The sequence below is a fragment of the Paroedura picta genome, chromosome 10 (genome assembly GCF_049243985.1).
Source record: "Paroedura picta isolate Pp20150507F chromosome 10, Ppicta_v3.0, whole genome shotgun sequence".
Lineage (NCBI taxonomy): Eukaryota > Metazoa > Chordata > Lepidosauria > Squamata > Gekkonidae > Paroedura > Paroedura picta.
This window is the reverse complement of record NC_135378.1, coordinates 82,393,046-82,418,469: the sequence shown is the minus strand read 5'-3', so window position 1 is coordinate 82,418,469 and position 25,424 is coordinate 82,393,046. Positions and strand designations below refer to the sequence as shown.

Here is a 25,424-nt window from a genome sequence, read left to right as displayed (position 1 = left end):
GGCTCATGGGAATTGTAGTCCATGGACATCTGGAGGGCCGCAGTTTGACTACCCCTGGAATAGACCGAGCAACCTTAACCCCACCATCTTCAGGCTCCATTTCCAGGGGATTCTTGACCCAGACCTTGCAGACCCACTGCTGACCATCGTGAGCGGTGTGGGTGGGTATCAGGCAAAAAATCCCATCACAAGCCCAGGTCAGGAGTTGCTCCATATCCCCCCCTCTATTCCCAGGAGCAAAACCTTCTCCGTTTGTGGGAGATTGTTTTGTTCTGCTGTTGGAGGGAGGCCGTTTCGTTTACCTCTTTTCTTTTCTCTCCCTGCCCATCTGGTTGTTTTTTTCCTTCGTTCTAGGATTTTAAAATAAATTGAAGGAGGTTGTTTTTTTTAATTTCCTTTTAAAATGGAATCAATCTCATTTTCTAAAGGCCAGGACCCACACTGGTGATATTGGTTTAAAAAAAAAAACAGGCCTTAAAACTAATCAATGGATAATTATACTCTCTTTCCTCATCAACTCCCAGAAAAATGACAGAAAACTCGTTACTCTTCCATTTCTCAGATTGCCAACAACTTGAAGAAAAAATATCTTATTCCTTGAATTAAGGCCACTCTTGGTAACTGCCTAGGGGTGGGAGGGACTTACCAAGTCCTAGGCCTTGTTGCTGGTGTTGTACAGGAAGTGACATCATCATGCCAACAATGTCCAGGCAACACTCTGGTATTTGGACAAAAACTCTATGGCTTTTATCATAGAGTTTTTGTCCAAATATTAGAACATCACCAAGACATTGCTTGTGTGATGAAGTCACTTCTCTGTGCAACACCAGCAATAATGCCCAGATCTTCTCTTTTCTCCTAGCAAGTACTCCCCATTATTGGGTTGCCAGTTCTGGATTGGGAAATACCTGGAGACTTTGGGGGTTGATCCAGGAGGGGGTGAAATTTGGGGCCGGGAGGGATCTCATTGAAGTCTAATGCTAGGGAGTCCATCCTCCGAAGCAGCCATTTTCTCCGGGGGAACTGATCTCTGTCATCCGAAGATGAGCTGCAATTCCAGGGGATCCCCAGGCCCCACCTGGAGACTGGCATCCCTACCCTCTGGCCAGCTCATTAGTGGCCAGGGGAAGCGCCTGGAGGCAGGGATGGGGTTCATGGGAATTGTAGTCCGTGGACATCTGAAGAGCCACAGTTTGCCCCTCCCCCCCCCCCCCCCCCCCGCTCTAAGGGGTTACAAAAGTCAGCTGCAACATGATAGTACTTTACAGATGCACAAGCCAGTATGGTGTAGTGATTACACTGTTGTGCCAGGACCTTTGAGATTCGGGTTTGAATCCTCACTCTTGCTGGGTAACCGTGGGCCATCCAAACTTACTTGGCCAAACCTTCCTCACAGGGTCGTTGTGAGGATAAAAATGGAGGCGAGTGAAATGATGTCAGCCATTTGGGGTCCCCACTGAGGAGAAAGGCCTCAACAAATAAGCCTCTGTTCAAAAGCCAGGCAACAAATATAGCAGATCTATATTTAGTTGCCAGCAATGGGGGGGGGGGGGGGAGCTCCTGTGCCTTTAAGAGAGGCTGACTATGTAGAAATGGGCAGCTGAAGCTTTTCCTGGCCACAGGTAACTCAAACCACCTGGTAAAAAACATCCTATTAAACTTCTGTTAAAAGAGCAGGACGCTTTTCCTCCAAATAACCAGCAAGCTAACCCAAAACTTGTTTTTTTGTGACCACGTATGCCTTGCAGACACTGTATGCCTTGCAGAAAAATTGCAGAGGGATTGGAACAGTGAAAAAAAGCAATCTCTTGAGAACAACAAAAGGAAAAACAAAGTCAAATAAGAGCACCACCACCCTCAACCTGGCTGAGTGCTGATTTCTATCAGCTGCTGCTAGCCTTGTTCAGCAAAGCTCATTTTGCTGAGTCATCTCATCTCCCCCCCCCCAGCTGTTTGGTGGGTTGATGAAGAGGGGCATTCCCATTGGATGGTCCAGCTGCTAAGGTCACCCTTACCTGCTTCTAAGCTGTATTTATATCACCTGGTCCACAGGCTTCTCCATCGCAGTAGCTGAAGAGCCGTCTGATTATTGCAAAGAGGTTTGGAGTTTGTTTGTTTTTTTTTGCTGCAGAGATGACATCCCAGGTGAGACAAAACTTCCATCCTGACTGTGAGGCTGCTGTGAACCAGCTGGTCAACTTGGAGCTCGCTGCTAGCTATGTATACCTTTCTATGGTGAGTTCCCATTTGCTATTCTCTTTCTTTGGACATCATGTTCTTTATCCTCGCTTCTATTTACTAACTTCAGCTTTCGGGTGACCCTCTGTTTTAAAGCATCGTTGGTATGTTTAGGTATTCGTAAATATATGCAAAAAAAAGCATCAAAAGCCATGAAATATTAGGCAGAGTTACCCACCTGTTCACTGTGTTTAGGCCTTCCACCACTTTAACTCCTAACATCTTGGAAGTTTTGATGAGAGTGCTGTTAGGTGGGATCCAGAGATCTCCCAGACTTACAACAAATAGACCAAGTCAACAGAGGTTTATTCCCCTAAAGAAAATAGCTGCTTTAGACAAGAGCTATTTCTATACCCTACTTTTCACTACCTGAAGGAGTATCAGAGTAGCTTACTAACATCTTTCCCTACAACAGGTGTCCTGTGAAGTAGGTGGGCCTGTGAAGGCTCTATGAGAACTGTCCCATGAGAACTGTGACTAGCCCAAGGTCACCCAGCTGGCTGCATGTATAGCAGTGAGGAATCATAGCTGATTCTCTGGATTAGAAGTTGCTGCTGTTTATCCTCTATGCCACACTGCATCGCTAGATAGTCTGACATTATATCCCAGACCTTCATGGAGTTCCCAGCCAGGAATAAGCAACCTTACCAATGAAAAGTTGTATGGTTAACTTATTTTCCCCCCTAACAAGTTAGCATGGCGTAACTAATAGGGCTGCTATGAAAGTTCTCTGTGGAGTGTAGTATTTCCCCCATTGCCACTAGATATGCAGCGTAAAAAGAGGTGGCTTCTAATCTGGCAAACTGGGTATGGTTCCCCGCTCCTCCACATGCAGCCAGCTGGGTGACCTTGGGCTAGTCACAGCCCTGATAGTGCTGTTCTCACAGAGCCGTGATATCAGGGTTCCTTCAGGCCCACCTACCTCACAGTGTGCCTGTTGTGGTGAGGAGAAGAAGGGAAGACTTTAGGATGCTTAGGGCTGATCCTGCGTTGAGCAGGGGGTTGGACTAGATGGCCTGTGTGGCCCCTTCCAACTCTTATGATTCTATGAAGGCAATTGTAAGCCACTTTGAGACTCCTTGTAGTGAAAAGTGGGGTATAAAAACTCTTCTAGTCTATTTGACTCATGATTCCTCTGAACAAGTAGCCGAATTGTTAGTTTTGTAAGAATTTAAGCATGTTAGAGTTTCCTATATCCCTTTTAAATCATTAAAGCTACAGAGGTACAGGAGGCCCAAAACCTGCTATGCAGTTAAAAAAAGAAAACAACTACTTGAAGTTCATTCCTATAAGCTGTTCTACACTAGAGTAGTCTCGGTCATGTTTGACCACTGCTGATCAGCTGAATCAATACACTCCACAAAAGAAGTAGCGTGTCACCCTTGGAGTAAGGCAAGCGAATAGGTTCTCTTCTGCCTTTCTGGATGCCTCTTAAGTTGAAGAGGGAGTTCTTTCTAAAATGCATCTCTAAATCTTTTAGTAGCTGCAAGGGAAGTTGTGCTTGCTGACAACCCCCTTGGCGGCTGTAGCAACGGTAACCAGATGGTAACATAATGTTCTGCGTCCAACTTCTGGATTTTGGAAACAGGCTCTCGCTAGAAGTAGATTCTTCTGTTTTTGTGTGCTAAATAAGACTCCATGGATGGGAATGAGACTGTGATTCTAGTAGGAGGGTCCGGTTGTCAGCCTCCAGGTGGTAGCTGGAGAGCTCCTGGAATTATAATTGGTCACCAGGCAACAGATCAGTTCTTCTGGAGAAAATGGCTACTTGGAAGGTGGTGTCAATGGCATTAAAACGTATTGAGTATCCTTACACTCCCCAAGTATTTCCCAAACCTGGCAAGTCACACTCTCTCACACTCCATTTAAGCCATCTTGAGATTCATTTTGTTCATCTTCTGTTTTTTCTTATATTGTTGTTAGGTGCAAAACTCGTGTCCGATCCATCGCAACCCCATGGACAATGATCCTCCAGGCCTTCCTGTCATCTACCATTCCCCGGAGTCCATTTAAGTTCGCACCGACTGCTTCAGTGACTCCATCCAGCCACCTCATTCTTTGTCGTCCCCTTCTTCTTTTGCCCTCAATCGCTCCCAGCATTAGGCTCTTCTCCAGGGAGTCTTTTCTTCTCATGAGATGGTCCCTATATAGGACCACTTAACCTTTTTCTGAAATTAACCCATTCATAATAATTTAAACGATCCTACATGACTATGTCAAATAAGTCGTGCTTCTCTTTTTGTTCGTAAAATTTCTTTCTCTTGGCTCCACTGGAGTCAGATCATCTTTGTCACTTATCAGGAAAGCATTTTTTCCCCTTTACCAGGGAACATAGAGGATCGAAGATAAAGCTTCTAACTCATTACATTTAACACAATGGGAACTGAGTGTGTGTGTGTGTGTGTATGGGGGGGGGGGAACAGCCTGGGTCCAAAAAGCTTATGTGAAACCCACTGTACAATTCCGGGACTGCTGTGAGTCAACATACTTTCCACAACTCTCCGCCTTTCCAGGCCAGTCACTTTGACCGTGATGACATCGCCTTGAACCACGTGGGCCAGTTTTTCAGGGAGCAGTCTGAGGAAGAGAGGGAGCATGCCGAGAAGTTCCTAAAATACCAGAACAAGCGGGGAGGTCGCATTGTGCTGAAGGACATCAAGGTGAGCAAAATAGAGTTTTTTTCTGCACAAAAAGAGACATTCAGTCTTGGCAGTATTTGTGGGTTTGCAAATGCATCTCAGCAGCAGGAGCTTGTAGTCTCTACATCTCCTTCCACAGAAGCCCGACCAGGACATGTGGGACAGCAGCTTAGAAGCCATGGAGAGAGCCTTGCAGTTGGAGAAGCAGGTGAACCAGGCTCTACTGGACCTGCACAAGCTGGCCACAGAGAAGAAAGACCCCCATGTGAGTCACAACTTGTGGAATCCAGAAGTCTTGGGGGTCAGTGGAAGACCCAGAAACTGGAATGCACCATGGCAGACCATTTCTCCTTTCTGAAAAGGGCTAGCTGTAAAATCCCCTTTCAAGGTTGAAGCTTATTTTTCCCCTAGAGGCACCTAATTATAATGGTACCAGGAAACACGGACCTTCCTTATGAGGTTTGTTGTGAGGGTTAAGTGTTGAGAAGTAGTGAAGTGGGTGCAGCCAGCTGGGTGACCGTGGGCTCTTCCCAGCCCTGATAGTGCTGTTCTCACAGAGCAGTAATATCAGGGTTCTCTCAGCCTCGCCTACCTCATAGGGTGCTTGTTGTGGGGACAGGAAGGGAAGGCAATTGTAGGACTTTTTGGGTAGAGAAGAGCAAAATCCTATTCTTCTTTTCAAATCCTGCTTTTCACTACCTGAAGGGAGTCCTAAAGTGAGTGACAAACACCTTTCCCTTCTCCCCACAACAGACACCCTGTGAGGGATGTGGGGCAGGGAGAATTCTAAGAACTGCTCTGCAGAGAGCAGCTGTGGGAGATCTGTGACCAGCCCAAGGTTACCTCGCAGGCTGCATGTGGAGGAGAGGAGAATCAACACTGGTGCCTCAGATTAGAGGCCACTCCTCTCTAACCATGACACCATACTGGACGATTGGACACATAGTGGTCAGGGGTATTATAGCTGCAGTTGTTAGGATGCCAACCTCCAGTTGGAACCTTGGGATCCCCCAGAATTTGCAGCTCATCTTCAAGAAGAAGAAGAGTTGGTTTTTATATCTTCAGACTACAGAGCTCATTTTCCCCTGAAATAAATTGGATTTTTGGAGGGTGGACTCTCTGGCATTGTACTCCATTGGAGTCCCTTTCCTCCTCAAGCTCAACCTCTGGATCTAGCCACCAAATCCTTCCCATCCCCCATTGGTGGCCAAGGGAGACGTGGCAGCCCTAGGTTTCCTATATTGAATGGGAGTGGAATGGATGACCCTGGTGGTCCGTTTCAGCACTGGGGTTAAAGAGATGCCTGGAGCACAATGCTTCTTTGAAGAAGTGGCCTTTGCCACTGTGTATGCCCGCAGTGCTTGTCAGGACAGAATCTGTCCAGTTTAGCTTAACCGGAGCCAAGGTGGTATCTTGGCTAAAGTGCAGTGGCCTCTAATCTGGAGAGCCAGGTTTGATTCCCCATTCCCCCCCCCCAAGTGCAGCCAGCTGGGTGACATTGGGCTTGTCACAGTTCTGTTAGAGCTTTCCTCGCAGAGCAGTTCTCACAGAGCTCTCTCAGCCCCCACCTACTTCACAAGAATGTCTGTTGTGGGTCAAGGAATGATAGGTGATTGCAAGAACCAGCTTGGTGGAGTGGTTAGGGACAGCCCCTTCCAAGCAGGATATGGCAATCCAGCTGTTCTCAAACTTACCTCCTTCCTTTGCATTCTCAGCTGTGTGACTTCCTGGAGTCGGAATACCTGGAGGAGCAAGTGAAGACCATCAAGAGGCTGGGCGACCACATAACCAACCTGAAGCGCCTGGGGATGCCTCAGAACAGCCTGGGGGAGTACCTGTTTGACAGGCTCACCTTGGACGAGAGCAGCAAACCCCACGGGGTGAAACTTCCCTGAAAGTGCCTCTAGAGATGAAATAATAAAGTTGGCATTAAAAGGAACTTGTGTTTCTGGTGCTTTGAAGACAGCTAACAGGTGTTGTGCTTTGTGGGTTTTTAGGGGAGCAACAGGGAGAAATAAATCACCGTATTCCAGTGCTGGGTGAGTCCTCTCTGGCAGAGGATGAAAAAGGTTTCCTCGAACCTCCGTGTTCAGATCTGTTATGTTTTAGGGGTCTTAAAAGCAAGTGATCATAGAATAATAGAGTTGGAAGGTACCTCGTGGGTCGGGTCATCTAGTCCAACCCCCTACACAATGCAGGACACAGGAGCAGTGCAATCAGTTGGCCCTGGTTACTGCTAAGGATGCTCAGGGTTGCTCTGCAGGGACGGCAATGGCAAACCACCCCTGTTGGTCTTTTGCCTTAAAAACTTCACGGGGTTAAGAGCTCTCTTTTCCCCCATCTACCTCCCAGGGTGTCTGTTTTGGGGAGAGGAAGGGAAAGGTGTTTGTCAGCTGTTTTAGGACCCCTTTGGGTAGGGGGAAGCAGGGTATAAAAAGCCTTCTTCTGCATCCACTTGCAAAGATGTCCACAATTTAATTAGACATTGAAAGTCAGAATCCTAAAGCTGTGGTCAGACTCCAGGAGTTCCCACCTTGGAGCTGGCAATGGGACACCTCTCTGGCCTGTTATGGTGTTTGGGTGAGTTAAAAAGAGCCAGAAGAGCCAGCATTGTGCGGTAGTGGAGAGTGGTGCCTTCTAATCTGGGGAGGTAGGTTTGATTCCCCGCAGCTGGGTGACTTTGGGCTAGTCACAGTCGTGTTCACCTGTTCTCACAGAGCAGTCCTGTCAGAGCGCTCTCAGCCCCACCTCCCTCACAGGGGAGAGGAAGGGAAGGTGATTGTAAGCTGCTTTGTGACTCCTTTGGGCAATGAAAAGGGGGTATACAAACCAACTCTTCTTTTTCTTCTTATGGGAAATGGCACGCTGTGGGTTTTTCTTTCCAACGCTTCCGTAAGCGGGAAATCAGGATTGTTGATCTGCAGTGTGCTGCAGGGAAGGGAACTAACAAAAAGGACATTAAGAAATGCAGAAAACAAATTTGCTTGCATGAATGGTCCAGGACTGAGGGGCATAATGCTGGGAATAGATTATTGTTAGCAGGATCCCATTTATGCCATTTCTGAACTGCTTAAGATGCTGCGTGAATAGTTATGCTCTGCTTCCAGATGTCTGAGATCTTCATGCATTAGTTACCGAATATCCCGTTTTGTTGACTGTACAGCCTTGCTCTGTGAGTCCCTGGGTGGAAGGCCGGTGATAAAGAATGTAAATTAATAAATGCATGATTAAATCAGCAGGCTAGGCTTTGTGCTTTTATCCCAAACAGTTTCTCTCTTTGCCCTCGTGGCATTGAGTCATCGGCTCAGCTGCAAACAAGACTGCTGGATCATTGGTTGGGGATGCCAGCTTCCAGCTAAGGGCTGGAGATCTGTTATTCTATGGCATGAGGTCTCTCCCTCTCTCTCCTCATGCTCCACCCTCCCCCCTTCCAATACTTTCCCAGCTCTGAACAGCTGCCAGCACAGATAAATCTCTGTTCAAATCAGATTAGCCCCTGATTCTTTCTCCCTCTGCAAATGCACTTTCTGAGAGCCAGTGTGGTGCCGGGGTTAAAGAGCATCTGACTCTAACCTTGGAGACCCAGGTGTGATTCCCCAGTCCTCCTCTGCATGCATGCAGCCAGCTGGAAGACCTTGGTCCAGTCACAGTTCTCTAAGAGCTCTCCTTGCAGAGAAGTTCTCTCAGATCTCTCTCAGCACCACCACCCCTCCCCATCTTGCAGGGTATCTGTTGTGGGGAGAGGAATGGAGTGATGTTTTTAAATTGCTCTGGGACCCCTTTGGGTAGTTAAAATCAGGGTGCAAAAAACAAGCTCTTTTTCCCAAGAACCAACTTGTCTTCTGTGGCTGTAGCTAAGCTCAAGTTTCACCAAGAAGGCATGAGGTGCAACTTGCCTGTTTTGTTTTACCCACAGCTTCCCGGCCACCTGGTTGAACAGGTGAAGGCCACCAAGCAGCTTGGCATTCACATCACCTGTCTGAAGACCCTGTGAGCCACCCCAGATGGCATGGGACAGTTTGATGGGGCCATCCTGAGCAATCAAACCCCCACTCATGGCACAGACCTTCCTCCTGGGCTGGAGGCTGGGGGGAGGTTCCCAGGAAAAGCAGCGTCTGACGTTCTAATCCTGGGATGGCCTCAGGTGCTCGGAGGCTGCATTTGCATTCCCCTGTCCTCTTGTCTGCAAATCGACACACCGTTCACATCCTCCCCTGCCATCGTGAGGGACGATTTGAAAAGCACTAATTATCACTTCGACACTTCCCGAGCCTGCCTAAGAATGGATCGGCCAGCGATTGCATTCCTGGCCATGAAGGGTTTGAAAGGATGAATCTGTAGAAATGGATCCCACCCCCCCCCCCCCCGCTAAGGTGGCCAGATTTTAACAATGGTAAAGTGGGACACCATTGACCGGGGGGGGGGGGGGGTTGATTAAAAATTTGGTCTATATGGAGCAACAAAAAGTTTCATAGAATGCATAGAACACAAAAATAGTATTGTAATATATATATATATATATATATATATATATATATATATATATATATATATATATATATATTTTACTTGCACCAGAAGTACAATTTGCCAGGTGTTCCTCCAAAATTGGGACAATCTGGTCGCCTTCATTTGGGCTCGTTCTTAATCCCGCACCTCTTGCTGAAGGTCAGTTTTCTGTGCGTGCCGGGGAAGAAAGGCAGAAAACAAGAAACGCTGCTTTGATGAACCACCTAACTTGTACCCAGTTAAGGGCCTACTGCTCAGCTCTGTGCGAATTCTACCCTTTTACTGAGCTGCAGCCCAAACTTGGTTGAAGCTCTGTAAGATTTATAAAAGAACACTAAAAGAGATTTCTCGTTTATAGTTCAAGGAGATTGGGCGAGCCTTAACGTTTGTTCGTGACACGCAGAATACAATGGAGGGTTCACCACTTTTACCAAAACAAGCCCTCACTTGTTTCCTCAGCCCAAAACTTGAAAGATAAATGCAACTGGAAATTGGTCGGCTAAAAACTAACAGAAAACACAGGTGGTAAAAATAAAATCTAACGTTTCTCCAGCCTGCCTGATGGCATGAAGTTTAAGGCACATCAGCCCAAGCCTGAACTTTCCCTGGGAGCTAAAACGACTCATCTGAGGCTGTCACGCTTTTGGTCTAATTGCGAAAAGACAAGACTCACTGGGGAAGACATTAATGCCAGTTAAACCAGGAGGCAGCAGGGAAGGAGGAAAGCCCTGCAAGGCATTGCTTGATTCGCTCGACCAAGACCTGAGCAAGGCTGCTAGTACCAGGACGTTTGGGAGGTCATTAATTGGCAGGTTTTCCAGAAATTGGAAGTAACTTGGCAACGTGTCGCATACAAATCAGGATTCGGCATAGAAGGACCAGCCTCCAGGTGGCCCATGGAATTACAAGTCATCCCCCCACTACAAAGATGGGGGATACGCTTCTAGGTAACACTCTGTGTGAATGAGACCTTGGGGTACTTGTGGATTGTAAACTAAACATGAGCAGGCAGTGTGATGCAGCCGTAAAAAAGGCGAATGCCATTTTGGGCTGTATCAACAGAGGCATCACATCAAAATCACAAGATGTCATAGTCCCATTGTATACGGCACTGGTCAGACCACACCTGGAGTACTGTGTGCAGTTCTGGAGGCCTCACTTCAAGATGGACGTAGATAAAATTGAAAGGGTACAGAGGAGAGCGACGAAGATGATCTGGGGCCAAGGGACCAAGCCCTATGAAGATAGGTTGAGGGACTTGGGAATGTTCAGCCTGGAGAAAAGGAGGTTGAGAGGGGACATGATAGCCCTCTTTAAGTATTTGAAAGGTTGTCACTTGGAGGAGGGCAGGATGCTGTTTCCGTTGGCTGCAGAGGAGAGGACACGCAGTAATGGGTTTAAACTACAAGTACAACGATATAGGCTAGATATCAGGAAAAAAATGTTCACAGTCAGAGTAGTTCAGCAGTGGAATAGGCTGCCTAAGGAGGTGGTGAGCTCCCCCTCACTGGCAGTCTTCAAGCAAAGGTTGGATACACACTTTTCTTGGATGCTTTAGGATGCTTTGGGCTGATCCTGCGTTGAGCAGGGGGTTGGACTAGATGGCCTGTATGGCCCCTTCCAACTCTAGGATTCTATGAAAGATCAGTTCCCTCAGAGAAAATAGTTGTTTTGGAGGATGGACTCTATGTCGTTCTCTCTTACTGCGGTCCCTGTCTTACCCAGGCCCCATCCCCAAATCTCCAGGAGTTTCCCAATGTGAATTTGGCAGCTCTACAGACCTTCCCCACCCCCCACCAAAGCCTGGAGGGACATGGTAGCCCTATCAGGGAAGCTGCACTGACATCCCAATCTAGAAGATATATTCTTAGGTGGAGGCTGGTCTTCCAGTATTACAAGAGATCGGTTCCCCTGGGGAAGATGGTTGCTTTGGAGGGGGGACTTGGTACCCCACTGAGGTTCCCTCCCCACCAAACCATATACTCCCCAGGCGTCGTCCCCTAAATCTCCAGAAACTTCTCAGCCTGGAGTTGGTAACCGTAACCAGTGTTGCCTATGTTTCAAATTATATCACAGATTTTTGTGCCAATCATGTGTAATCTTGCAGAATAACGATTTCTCCAGGGTTCGCCAGCTGGGCAGGAGGAGACGACAGAATTTCTTTTATCCCTGACAGTCCAAATAGCTGATCAAACAGTACATGTATTGTTCTTTTAATGACGAACAAGTGCTCGAAGGTAGCCTTTTAACCTCGCCTGAGAAAAGAATGAGATGTATTTTGGGAAGACCTGTTCCCTCCTCTTGTAATCAATTGGAGGGCTAATCATTCTATCAAGGGGACAATCGCACCTTAAAGTTCAAAAGACTTACCTCCGTTTTAATAGGCACTTTGTCTATAGGAAATTGTCTCACGTAACTTGCAGAATCAGGCTTCTATGGTGATTTGGACAGAGAAGACTGTATTTGTGTGCGTGGCAAGATAGCTAGTTTTTAGAGCCGTCAAGCAGGGGATGGGCGGGGGTATGGTTGCCAGATCCCGGTCAGGAGACTTCAGGAGATGTCGGGAGGTAGACTGGGGAGGGTAGAGACCTCAATGGGGTATAGTGTTATACCCCAGAGCCAGTTTGGTGTAGTGGTTAGGAGTGTGGACTTCTAATCTGGCATGCCGGGTTCGATTCTGCGCTCCCCCACATGCAACCAGCTGGGTGACCTTGGGCTCGCCACAGCACTGATAAAACTGTTCTGACTGAGCAGTGATATCGGGGCTCTCTCAGCCTCACAGGGTGTCTGTTATGGGGAGAGGAAAGGGAAGCCGAATATAAGCCGCTTTGAGCCTCCTTTGGGTAGGGGAAAGTGGCATATAAGAACCAACTCTTCTTCTTCTTCTTCTTATAGAGTCTTCTAGACATGGTCAATCTTCTTGATTGGACTCCAAGGCATTTGTTTTCTCCAGGAGGACAGATCTGTGCAGTCTGGAGATCAATTATAAGCTGAAGCTACATTGTGTCCTCAATTCCAAATTCCTCAGAACTACTACTCAATGCTACTTCCTCAACGGTTTTACTAGTAGAAGAAGAAAAAGAGGTTTACTACCCAAAGGAGTCTTAAAGCGTCATACAATCACCTGTCCTAAGAGCCAGACGCAAACACATCTGGTCGGGCCAAGCCAGGGCTGCCTTATTTAAAGGGCCGTGCCTCATAGCCAGCCTCTTCCTTCAGCGGTCTGGTACCTGACTCCCCACCTGCCCTTTGCTGCAGTGCACTTGGGGGGACTGCACAGGACTGCTGGAGGGCAGCTCCCCCCATGCTGGGCCCTGCTCCTGCTTGGAAATATAGTAAATCTATGGCCTTTCTTACTTCATAGACCATGTCCAAGTTTTCTTTTTCAGCCTCCTCAATGCCCCCCCCTGCCTTGCAATGACCCCCTCCGTCTTTGACATGCAGTTCCAGTTCTTGCCACGCTCTCCTCTATGCAGCAACCTTCACTGTCTTGCCCTCTGCTTCTTTCTGCTACAATGTGTTTTTTTTCTTTTCTTTTTTTGCATTCTGGTTTCCTCCTGATTTTGTTCCTTCTCCACAGGTTTGGCTGTCTCCCACAGCTTATTAACACGGCACCTTTGACCAAAGAGCCGGGCCATGTCGAAACGTGAGCCATGAGAAATCTCCTTGTGGGACTTCTACATGTGCACAGCATCTCTTTTACCTTGGTCTGCTTCTGGTGAGGGAAAGCTTAGACGTTCAGAATGTGTAAATGAAGACAGAGAACAGACCAGAGATCGCTGTCTTCTCAGGGGGGATATCTGCACACAAGATCTGGGGACATGTCAGAAGGCTTCTTGCACCCTGCTTTTTACAGCGTGAAGGAGTCCCAAAGCTGCTCATCTTCCCTTCCTCTCATAGAATTATAGAATAACAGAGTTGGAAGGGACCTCTTGGGTCATCTAGTCCAACACCCCCCCCCCCCCCGCAGTATGCAGGACACTCACAACCCTATCGCTCTCCCCGCAACAGACACCTTGTGAGGTAGGAGAACAGCTCTAACAGGACTGCGATCATGATGGTAGAGGCTTGCGGGCTGAGGTTGGAGTGGAGTGGTGCAGGTGGGTCCCATCTGGGTTCTGGCCAGCACTTATCAGCAACAGTTTGTGTTTTTTGTCACAAATAGACAGACCAAAGAAGGGTCCTGTGAGTCTGGAAAGTGCAGGAAGATCTAAATAAGGAATATTTAGACCCTATAACTGTAAATAGTGAGCAAGCAACTGGCTGGAGAGATGTTTCTGTTGTGGGGAGAGGAAGGGAAGGCAATCGGGAGCCACTTTGAGACCCCTCCGGGTAGTGAAAAAGTGGGTGATAGCCAACTCTTCTTCCTTTCTGGTTGATGCTCTAGACTGCATCCGTGGTCTTTACCACACACACAAGTGGAGATTCTTAGTGTATCACTATCCGGAAGCCATTATTTTTAGTCCCACTTCTCAGCTCCTTGGGGATGGGAAATTAACCCTGCTGCCAATCTCCAGGTGAGACCTTGAGATCTCCGGCCATTCCTTTTGATTGCCAGATGTCAGGGATCAGTTCCCTTGGAGAAACTGACTAATGTGGAGGGTGAATTGTATGGGATTGTAACTTGCTGGGGTTGATGAAAATTGCCTGTGATTAGACACACAAATACATCTGTGACACATTTCTTTGCTGGTCAAACATTCACCATCTTGAATATCCCGAGTTGGCTAGAAAAATGGCAGAGAACTGTTCAATAAATAAATGAAGGCATCTATGTAATTTTGTACAACGTTCTGGAAAGGGTGGTATAAAATTCCGAATGAATGAATGAATGAATGAATGAATGAATGAATGAATGAATGAATGAATGGAGATCCCTGCTTTGAATGGCTATTTCTTAAGCCTTTCAGCTTTCTGAACACTTGTCCAATTTTACCAAAGACGTGTTTGACAGCAGAAGGATTCTGGCTTGATTGATGTCGCCAGCTTATCGATCTCCAAAATATATATTCCTCCCAGCTCTTCATAAATCACTGACTACACAGGAGATGAATCCCATAAAATGAAAAGCTGGGATTATGTGGGAGAAAATGAGACACTGTCAATTTTGATTGCGACTTAGCGGTTTCCAGGAAGAGAGGCAGCCTTAGAGAACTGGCTCTGGGGTGGCCAACATGGTCACTGTCATAACCAAGAAGAAGAAGAGTTGAGTTTTATACCCTGCTTTTCACTGCCTGAAGAAGTCTCGGCGGGGCCTTCCCTTCCTCTCCCCACAACAGACACCCTGTGGGGTAGGTGGGGTTGAGAGAGCTCTGACAGAACTGCTCTGTGAGAACAGCGCTGTGTCGAGCCCAAGGTCACCCAGCTGGCTGCATATGGAGGTGTGAGGAATCAAACCCAGCTGGTCAGATTAGAAGCCATCACTCTTAACCACCACACCGAGCTCACCAGAAGTCTACCTGAACATGGCTTTTGCTTTAGGTGTGTGATTCATTTTTTGTTGTTGAGAACTCTTCATTTCACTAGGGTTGCCAATCTCAAGGTGATGACTGGAGATCTCTGTGGGTTACAACTGATCTTCAGATCACAGATATCAGCTAACCGGCAGGAAAAGGCTGCTTTGGAAGATGGAGTCTATGGAATCATACCCGGCCAAAATCCTTGTCCTTTCCACGTCCCATCCCTAAATCTCCAGGAGTTCATCCCGAACCTGGAGCTGGTAATCCTAAATTCTACCCACTTAGGGGGTGGGTGTTCAGAAGGTGTTGGTTTCTTTCATGCCACTTTCATGCCATTTTAGCACCACTAAAATGGGTGACCTTGGGCTCATCACAGTGCGGTTCTCACAGAGCAGTTCTCTCAGAGCTCTCTCAGCCTCACCTACCTCACAGGGTGTCTGTTGTGTGGAGAGGAAAGGAAGGCCCCTCTGAGACTGCTTCAGGCAGTGAAAAGCAGGGTATAAAGGTGTGCTGCACCTTTAATGCAATTCACATTTTTTGAAAGCACTACAAGTTGCAGTAAAACAAAAAATAGAATCCAATAGCACCTTTAAGACCAAAAAAGATTTATTCAAGATGTGAGCTTTCAAGTACAGGCACTCTTCCTCAGACTAAATGAACAACCATCATAACTCTGTATACAGCAAAAGCAAATCATGGCAAATTAGTAAACTGTGTCACAATCTCCAAATCAAGCCATCTATGATGCCCTGTGATCATTCTTTGCCAAAACAGCCAATCAGTCCTTTTGAGTTCAACTGCAGTTCACAAAAACATTGGAGAAATAAAACCGCCCTCATTAGTCATTCATGGCAGACACTTTCCCAGTTGTTGCTGAGAAGATGTTGCAGGAAGTTCAGCAGGAGCTGGGGGGGGGGGGGATGCTAAGAACATTAAAAACTGATTTTCCTATCTATGAGTTTTACAGAACTCAAAGTTGTTGAAAACAAAGCCCAACTGCAAAGCCGGTAGCATAGGTGCGATGATCGGAGGCACATGTTACAACCGCAAAAATCTCGACTTCAAATGTTAGCTACAAATATCCTTAGGTAGGCCACCATCTGTATTAGGGATGGGCAATTCGGCTTCGGAAATGGGTGACACCATTTCCCATAGACTTTAAAGGTGGGAAAAAATAATATCAGTAGGCTAATTGCCAATTTCCTGGTTAAATTCCTGCTGAAATTATTTTTTCCACCTTTAAAGTCTATGGGGAATAGTGTTACCCTCTTTGGGAGCCCCTAGGATGGGATCCCCTGGTGCAATCCTCTTGAAATTTGCAGGGGAGCTCAGGGAGGGTCTTCCTTGAGTCCCTTTCAAGTTTCAGGAAGATTTCACCAGGGGGTCCCGTCCTAGGGGCTCCCAAAGACCATTCCCCATAGAAGTCTATGGAGAATCATGTTCAAACCAAAGAATATGACACTCCATTATATCCAATGGAGCAGATAGGGGTACCCTCTTTGGGAGCCCCTAGGATTGGACCCCTTGGTCCAATCTTCTTGAAACCTGCAGGGGAGTCAGTTATGACCCTCCCCGAGCTCCCAAAGAAGTTTCACAAGTGCAACTTAAACCCCCTCCTCCCCCAGCCCCCGGGAAAGGTGGGGGAAGGATTTCCAATGCAAGTCAATGGCTCCATTGACTTGCATTGGCTCCGAACCCTTGCCTAATTTGATGGTTGGGGGTCACCACAACATGAGGAACTGTATTAAAGGGTTGAGGCATTAGTAAGGTTGAGAACTACTGATTTATACGGTCAACTCTTCCTTTCTATTTCTTCTTTTTGCAGAATTATTACAAAGGACAGGACATTGAGAAGTGGGTCTGAGTAAAGGCATTTTATTTTATCCTGGCAGGGGTTTCTAACTGGCGACTTCTTAGTATGGAAGCGATTAGACAAATTAAAGGAGAAGAATGGTTTAACGGCTTCTGACTGTTAAAACTCTTACGTTCACAAGCAGTTTGCCCCGGAGTGAATAGATATTCCCCATTTTGATTTCTTTTTTTATACGTTTGTTTCTGGTTCTGCTAATGGTTTCAATTTTCCACTTTGCTCCGCTGCTTTTATCAGTTCTTTGGTATCGGGCATGTCACTTATACAGCTTTTATACAGCATTTGTAAGCGCTATTAGCGCATCACTTATAGGTACAGCCTGGACAGAATATGAAATACACATATATTTATACAGGAACATTGAACAACATATCTTTTATTGAAAGGATTCAGTGAGGAAGGATTATGCTCAAATATAGGGTCTTAATCTGTGGGAAATGGAAAGATAAAACCTGGGTGATGATGTTATCCGTTCAGTCGTGTCCAACCCTCGGCGATTCTATAGGAAAGTTTTCTCCATGTGCCCCTGTCTCTGACCGCTTCTTTCAGTTGGTTCATGGTCTTCCCTGTATCGGCTTTGATCGTGTAGAGCCAGCGGATCCTTTGGTGACCACGTTTCCTTTTGCTGCTGACCATGCCGAGCATTAATGATTTTTCTAGCGAGTTTGATCGCAGGATGTGTCCAAAGTAAGTGAGCTTCAGCCGTAATATCTTCCCTTCTAATGACATAGTTGGTTTGCTCCTCTCTAAAACTGTCTTGTTGGTAACTTTGGCTGTCCATGGATGGTGGGTGCTAAATCCATGGGTTCAGAGACACTGGGAGTTCATTTCAGCTCTTTATTGACCTGCGCTCTAAGGTACAGAGAACCAAAATTGAATTGGGAAACCCCTCGAAAACACCAGCATATATACAGGGCGGAACAAAAGCAAATTCCCATCAGTGTGCACTGCTGGTCCATTTCAGTTCAAGCTCATTGGATCCAGCAGTCAGGATCAAGCTGTGCATTGGCCAATAGCAAGAGCAGGATTATGATCCTGCCTCATATCTCAACCTCAGGTCCTCGTCAGGTCTACATACAACACAGTGGGTCACGCAATAGCAAAGCTACCAGATTATCAAATTTACTATTTATTATCTAATTTACTATACCGGATTATCAAACATAAGTTTAAATAAGTGGTAAGGCAGCCATCTGAAAGCTCTGCCCATGAGGCTGGGAGTTCAATCCCAGCAGCCGGCTCAAGGTTGACTCAGCCTTCCATCCTTCCGAGGTCGGTGAAATGAGTACCCGGCTTGCTGGGGGGTAAACGGTAATGACTGGGGAAGGCACTGGCAAACCACCCCGTATTGAGTCTGCCATGAAAACGCTGGAGGGCGTCACCCCAAGGGTCAGACATGACTCAGTGCTTGCACAGGGGATACCTTTACCTTTACCTTTACCTTTAAGTTTAAATAATAAATAATTTTCCTTCATTGAAGCATATTATTGGCAACCGTTAGGGGAAAATAGGTTGCTTTCGATCAGGAGTTGCCAAACTTTTTGGGCCCATGGAATTCCGTTGGGCACAACCGCAAAAGGGATGCTGCGAAAGGCGGAGCCAACCACAAAATGGCTGCCACGGGAGGTGGAGCTTGTTCTGCATGTGGATGTTTGTTGTTGCAATAGACTTCATGCCTCAGTTGCCATTTGCTAGAATGCCTCAAGCTGGAGGAGGAGAAGAGCAACAGGGATGCCCTCAGAATTGGGATCTGAGGTAAATTCGAGTGCTGCCATTTTCCACACGAGAGCAGTTGTGCGGGTCTCTCGTCTCTGGCTCTTGTGGTGCAGTCATGACCACGTTGCATTCCTTTGAGTACACTGAGGTAAATTTTTCTTCCCCGTTCAGGACAAACGTATTTTATGTGTCCTGAACGAACTCTTTTTCCTCTCCACACAATATGTGGGTATCTCAAGGTTGGCTTTCTATAACGGCAGCCAAAGAGAATTGTCAAGCACACCGTTGAGGTGTAAAGCGGGCCTCGGTTGTGTGAGATTTTCAAAAACCTCTGTTCCTCAGTTCTTTTGTTTGACTTTTTCAATATTTTAAAAATACGTTTTTGTAGCCCGGTGGACCACCCACGGATTTTTTTTTGTTTTGTTTTCAGAAGAGGGGGGAAAAGAGTTAAAGAATAAATTCATGTGAGGTATACACATGTCAGAGCTACACTCGTGGAATAAATCCTATTTTATGAATGCCATAGCGTTCTTTGGCTTCACAATGGGGGCTGCATTCTCTTTGCAGACTGGCTCTTTGGATTTGAGTGAGGAGGAAGTGGCAGAGCGCCATTTTCTTTGCGGGAAAAAGACCAGCCTTCTCTCTTGTTCAGTGTCCCAAAGTCAGGTCAAATGTGTTTGTGAATGCAATCAAAGAAGGCTCATTCCCATTTTGGTATTTGTTCCTTATCCGTGGCATATTCCCTAATTCAACCAAAAACATTGAGGAGTGTTTGAAAGCTCTCTGAACCCCCAAAACATGGTTTGGATCACCACACGTCATACATCACCCATTTCAGGAGACTCTCCCCTTCAAAGGGACAACATAGGCTGTTTCCTGGTTCAAAGCCCAGTTCTTTTGCCAGCTGCTCCAAAGCGGGATGCCAACAGGACAATCGAACAGGCAGATAGTGGGGCTAGGCTGCACCCCAAACATATCTTTGGACCACCCCAAATGACATATCTCTGAACTCCAGGCACTGTCCCCCATAAGAGGACATACAGTAGTGCCCGGTCCAACCACCAGACCCAAAGCCACATGCTTCTATTTGGAGGGCCACCAAGAGGCCTGTATGAAATTGACTGCTGGGAGGGTCAGGACTCCCAGCTTCCCTTCCCAGACCTGGGGCCTTGACTCTGTGTCTCCCACTGCCCAGTACCAGGTCAAAACAGGGACAGTTTACTGCCTGGTATACCCCTGGAGGAATAACTGCTTGCCAACTTCCAGTCTTCCCCCTCCTGGAGAGCGTTTTACAAAAGTGTGTCCAAGTTGGTGGGGGTCTATGTGGTACTTGTTGTTGTTGTTGTTGTTGTTGTTGTTCTTGTTGTTGTTGTTGTTGTCGTCGTCATCTCTTTGTGGGTGCAATGCATGTGTTCCCTGCTTGTTTTCCCAGATGCTTCCTTGTTTTGGTTCACTACTGCGAAGTTCTGCTCAATTGTCTCCTGGTTCTTGACTTCGACTCCTGACTTCAGCTTTGACTTCAGGTTGACTTGACTTCTTCCCCAGCTCCTGACTTGAATTTGTTCCTTGACTAAGGTGACCAGATTTTAACATTGGTAAAGCGGGACACCATTGACCGGGGGGGGGGGGGGGTTCTTGATTAAAAATTTGGTCTATATGGGGCAACAAGAGCCTCTTGTGGTACAGAGTGGTAAGGCAGCCGTCTGAAAGCTTGGCCCATGAGGTTGGGAGTTCAATCCCAGCAGCCGGCTCAAGGCTGACTCAGCCTTCCATCCTTCCAAGGTCGGTAAAATGAGTACCCAGCTTGCTGGGGGGTAAACAGTAATGACTGGGGAAGGCACTGGCAAACCACCCCGTATTGAGTCTGCCAAGAAAACGCTAGAGGGCATCACCCCAAGGGTCAGACATGACTCGGTGCTTGCACAGGGGAGACCTTTACCTTTTTTATGGGGCAACAAAAAGTTTCATAGGACGCATAGAACACAAAAATAGTATTGTTAATATATATTTTTAAACTTCAACATAAGTACATTTTGCCAGGCACCCCCAGATGTCCCTCCAAAACTGGGACAATGTGGTCACCTTATCCTTGACTCCACTCCTAGCTCTTGACTCTGGTCTGGCTTTTGACCCTTCCCCAAGCTTACATGGCCATGGTATGGCTTCAGCACTCCCTCTGGCAAATGACCCTGGCCCAGTTTTGACCTTGCTCCCCACCCTCCTTGGTGACCTGACTCCCTCAGCTTAGACCTTTTGGACTGGACTTTGATTCTGAACCTGCCTTCTGATTCAGCCTTGGTCCCCTGGCCAAGGGTAGAATTTAACCAATACCTGGTGCGCTATTTCCCTGCTTGTAGAAAGGGGAGGCCTTGGTCTACCCATTCCCTCTCCTGCTAGATCTATTAGCATCTGAATGAAGGTGGACTGAGGTTCATCGGGAAAGAAATTGAAATGACTCCCACTCCTCACTGCCACCTGTTCATTGCTCAGAGGTGGGGGGGGACTTTTAAAACTCAGACTTGGAGGGGTTGCTCAATTCAAGCTGCCAAAGAGAAAATGCATTTCTTCACCATAACAAAGACCGCATAATAGCTTTTGTTTGTTTAAAAAAAAAAAAGAGTTTTACTCTCCTTATCTATTAAAATGCCCCCAGGCATTCACAAAATCCAGCACATTGACAAAATGCAATTATATTTCATAAAATGTTAACTACAAAGAGCAGTAACCGTAGCGATGCATAAGTGTGAAACACACGGAGCAATAAAATATCGTATCCTAAAACAGTAACAAAACTACGGCATGAGCTAAACCACGATATAATTGGCACCTTCCCTCTTCTGTTTTTTCCGCCGGCACAGCAGTTCTAGACAACCCCAAGATAATAATTCATCATAAAAGCAAAACGTTACCAGGTTGGAGGGAATCTTCGTCTGGCACTGGAAGGATTTCAAAGATTGCATCTGGCCAAATGAGCTTTTAATGATTGCTGTAGAACTCTTGAATGAACTGGTTATTGGGGGTTCTAAACCCTACTGAGGTCATAAGCCATTGCTCCAAGATGTACCTCCATACGTTGGTCCTGCTACTTAAAAAGAGAAATCCTTACCCAACAGTAGGTAAAATGGTGCCTTTTTATGACCTCTCCCTTCCCCAGTGGTTCAATTCTTTAATGGTTGCCATGACAAAATGGGGTGCCCTGATGAACTGGAATGCCAGAAACACAAGTGTGGCCAATTTGCAAGAACTTTGAGTCATTCTGTGTGTTTTTTTTTTAAAGCAACTAAAAATGAAGCTTTAGTAGATGATAAAGATCAGCTATCCTGGAGAAGTTGGCTGCTTTGGAGGATTCGGGGGGGGGGGGGGGACGAATCAGAAATTTCCCCTTCAGTTCAGGACATTCCTGAACCAAATCCCTGAAATGAAACAAAGCCCCTGAAACAAAGTGGCTGAGGAAAATGGGGTGGGGGTGGGGGACAGCCATTGAAACATAACAGCTTGATGGGGATGGAGGGGTGGCTCCCTTCCCTTTGAAGTCCAGAAGGAGTCCCAGGCAACACAACTGGTGAAGTGGTGACATCACTTCCGGTATGAACCGGAAAGGACACTCTCATGTCAACGACATCCAGTTGACACTCTAGTATATGGGCAAAAACTCTTTGGCAGAAGCCATTTTTACCATTGATTGTTTCCCAAACGCCAGAACGTTGCCCACACGTCTCAATGTGATGTCATCACTTCTGGAGCATGCTGGAAGTGACATCCCCACATCACTGGTGAGTCCCCTCATCCCCGTCCCTCCCACCACCAGATGCCAGGAGGGACCTAGCCCCCGTAATCTAAACACTGAACAAAAAGTTTGAACCAGGGATTCCCAACCAGGGATTCCGGGAGAACTGCTAAACTGTGATGGTTTGAACATCAGAAGTGGATCTGGGAGACCCTGATTCAAATCCTATTTAGTCACAAAGGTTACTGTGTGACCTTGGGCCAGGCACATGAACACATAAAGCTGTCTTCTAGGGCAGGGTTTCAGGGGACCCCAAAGTTATGAGAGACCTCCCTTTCTGGGTTTATGTATCCTTTCCCATAAAGTCGGATGTCCACTGGCATCACTAGACATCACTGGAGCCCAGTTCTATTACTCTACAGCAGGTTTTCTCAACCAGGATTTCATGAAACCCTAGAGTTTCTGGACAGCCCTGGTAGGATTTCCCAAATGGGTGGGAATTAAATGATTTTGATATACTTTTTAACATTTTCTAAACATTTATCGGGTGCTATGATCATATATAGTCATGTCAACCCACCCACCCTCTCCCAAAATGGCCAATGGGAGGTCCTGGAGGGGGGTGGGAAGGGGAGGGGCCTCAGGTGAACATGCACACAGCTCTGCTTCCCAAGCATATCCTGGACGATGGTGCCACTTCTGCGGTTTCTCAAAGCTTGGAGGATGTTTCAGGAGTTTCTCAGTGGTAGAAAAGGCTGTTGCACAGGCCTAGGTCTTTCTCCACAATGGAAATGCTAAATAATTGATTAATTGATTGGCTGGCTTACGCATCTTACTTCTGCACCCACTTTTCCGAAGGGGCCTGTCTCCACTTCCGGAGTTTCTAGAAGCCTGGAAAATATTTCAGAGGTTCCTCCATGGTCAAAAGGTTGAAAAGGGTTGAAAAACTCTAAGTGCTTTCCCTCTACCCTACTCACACACACACAAACGTTGCCATTTATTTGAAAGCAGTATAAGATGAGCTCTGTAGTCACAAACCAACGATATATTAGAGCACTTAAGTTTTGAAAGCTGCCGCTGCTACTTCATTGGCATCCTCCCGTGTCATTTTAGCACTGCTCGCTTTAGGGAGTCAGCCATAAATCTACCATTTGTTCACCGAAGGTGGAATTCATTCAAGCTTCCCCGTTCCGCATTTGTTATGCCAAGGGAAGGGAAATGATTTTTTAGATAAGAGTGATTGATGCTGGTAAAGCTAGGGAACAATCTTCTTCTCGGGATTCTGAATTATTAACATTCTTCGGTTCCGCTAGGCTGCTGTTATCTTACACAATTGTGCAAGCATCCCATCGGTTCAGTAAGGATGTGCATTCCGGAGCTAATCAAAGCCTGGCTTCAAACCTCTGTTTACTCTAATATTGTTAATATTAATGAACTTGGGGTCACCATAAGGTGGTTGCAACGTGACAATGTTTGCATACATGCATACCCACTTGGTTCAGCTCCTGCATGTTTTAAGTCTGAATCATAGAATCATAGAGTTGGAAGGGACCTGCTGGGTCATCTAGTCCAACCCCCTGCACTATGCAGGACACTCACAACCCTATCGCTCCTCCACTGTAACCTGCCACCTCCTTGAACCTTCACAGAATCAGCCTCTCCGTCAGATGGCTCTCCAGCTTCTGTTTAAAAATCTCCAAAGATGGAGAACCCACCACCTCCTGAGGAAGCCTGTTCCACTGATTGGTTCCTTTGATTGGTTTCTTGACTAGAATGTCCATTAGCTTTTTAAACGTCTACCTTTAAGACAGCTATTCAGCCGCCGGGCAGAGCAGATATAATTTAGCAGAAGGATGGCAACCATTCCAAACACTTCCCAAAAGCTGGAACGGAGGTTTGAGCAGCTGGGAAAGAACATGTAGGACTCCTTCCAATTATCTCTTGCCCTGCTAAAGAAGAGGCATCTATGTTAGCAATCAATTAGACATGCAATTTGGGAAGGAGATGATAATTAAGTCCTGTGATTTAATTTGACCTTTAAAAAATCACATTGTTTTCGCTACACACTGCAGCTTCCCAAATTAAGCATGCTGGGTTTGCAGAATGTTATTTCTGAAAGTATTAATCATTAAGACCCCGATGGATTTTGCCACAGAATGCTCAAAACACTTTTTTTTTTGATAGCAAGACTTGCAGTGCACTCATTCTCTCACTAGGAGGCGCACTATATTCGCCCCTCGTTAGTTATCACTGGATACTGCGGTAACCTCCAATCTTGCAACAACTTCTGACTTACTAATACACACAAGAAGCAAATATTAATTAATTTATTTGTTAAATTTATATGCCGCTGCTCCTGGCCAGCCAACTCGCGGCGGCTCACAACAGTAATAATGCATAACAATAAAATATAAGATGAACAATAATATTTAAACCATCCCCACCAATTCAAGCTTAGAATAAACAGAGACTCTTGAGGAGCTGTGGACCCTGTGGGAGCTTTCAGCGTTCCGCAGGGCCTGTAAAACGGGGCTCTTCCACCAGGTCGTTGGATGAGGCTGGGCCACAAGAAAGATCTGCCCCTCTCCCTTACAGGAATGAATTAAGCAGCAGTAAAAGGTAAAGGTAAAGGTATCCCCTGTGCAAGCACCGAGTCATGTCTGACCCTTGGGGTGACGCCCTCTAGCGTTTTCATGGCAGACTCAGTACGGGGTGGTTTGCCAGTGCCTTCCCCAGTCATTACCGTTTGACCACCAGCAAGCTGGGTACTCATTTTACCGACCTCGGAAGGATGGAAGGCTGAGTCAACCTTGAGCCGGCTGCTGGGATTGAACTCCCAGCCTCATGGGCAGAGCTTTCAGACTGCATGACTGCTGCCTTACCACCCTGCACCACAAGAGGCTCTAAAGCAGCAGTAGCGAATACCAACAGCGCCCTCTGTCTCCCTCCCCTCTAGAACGGGTTATCTAGGGGTAGTGCAGATGAAGGGTTGTATTTCTTTTCTTTTTTTGCCACATCTTGTTTTATTATGCTTGGTATAAGTGTGTACTTTTTTGTATGGTTTTAAGGGGGTTTTATGTGTTGTGACTTGCCTCAAGCCTCTGGGGAGAGGCGAGTAATAAATCTAATAAATAAATACATTTCTAAACAACCCTCTACCTCAGGCGCAAGGTTGTATCAGGCTATTAGAAATAAGAGTGAAGGTGACCTTTTGTTCTAGCCAAAACATGATTTCTTAGCGTAACTGTATAGCACTCTGTAAGCCA

General features: G+C 46.5%; 1 protein-coding gene across 1 annotated transcript; it reads left to right on the top strand.

Moving 5' to 3' along the window:
- The first annotated feature begins 2,032 nt into the window (after positions 1-2,032).
- LOC143820000 (ferritin heavy chain B-like) lies at positions 2,033-6,816 on the top strand. The gene is made up of 4 exons (XM_077302329.1): positions 2,033-2,235; positions 4,752-4,898; positions 5,017-5,142; positions 6,593-6,816. Exons 1-4 carry the CDS (start codon positions 2,134-2,136, stop codon positions 6,770-6,772), a joined length of 555 nt encoding a protein of 184 aa, XP_077158444.1. The 5' UTR covers positions 2,033-2,133; the 3' UTR covers positions 6,773-6,816.
- The last annotated feature ends 18,608 nt before the right edge of the window (positions 6,817-25,424 follow it).

Bases quoted from the DNA above. Each gene is read 5' to 3' on its own strand.
- LOC143820000 (XM_077302329.1), top strand. From the start codon at position 2,134: ATGACATCCCAGGTGAGACAAAACTTCCATCCTGACTGTGAGGCTGCT. The intron at 4,899-5,016 runs GTGAGCAAAATA...CTCCTTCCACAG, and splicing joins TTGTGCTGAAGGACATCAAG to AAGCCCGACCAGGACATGTG. The intron at 5,143-6,592 runs GTGAGTCACAAC...TTGCATTCTCAG, and splicing joins CAGAGAAGAAAGACCCCCAT to CTGTGTGACTTCCTGGAGTC.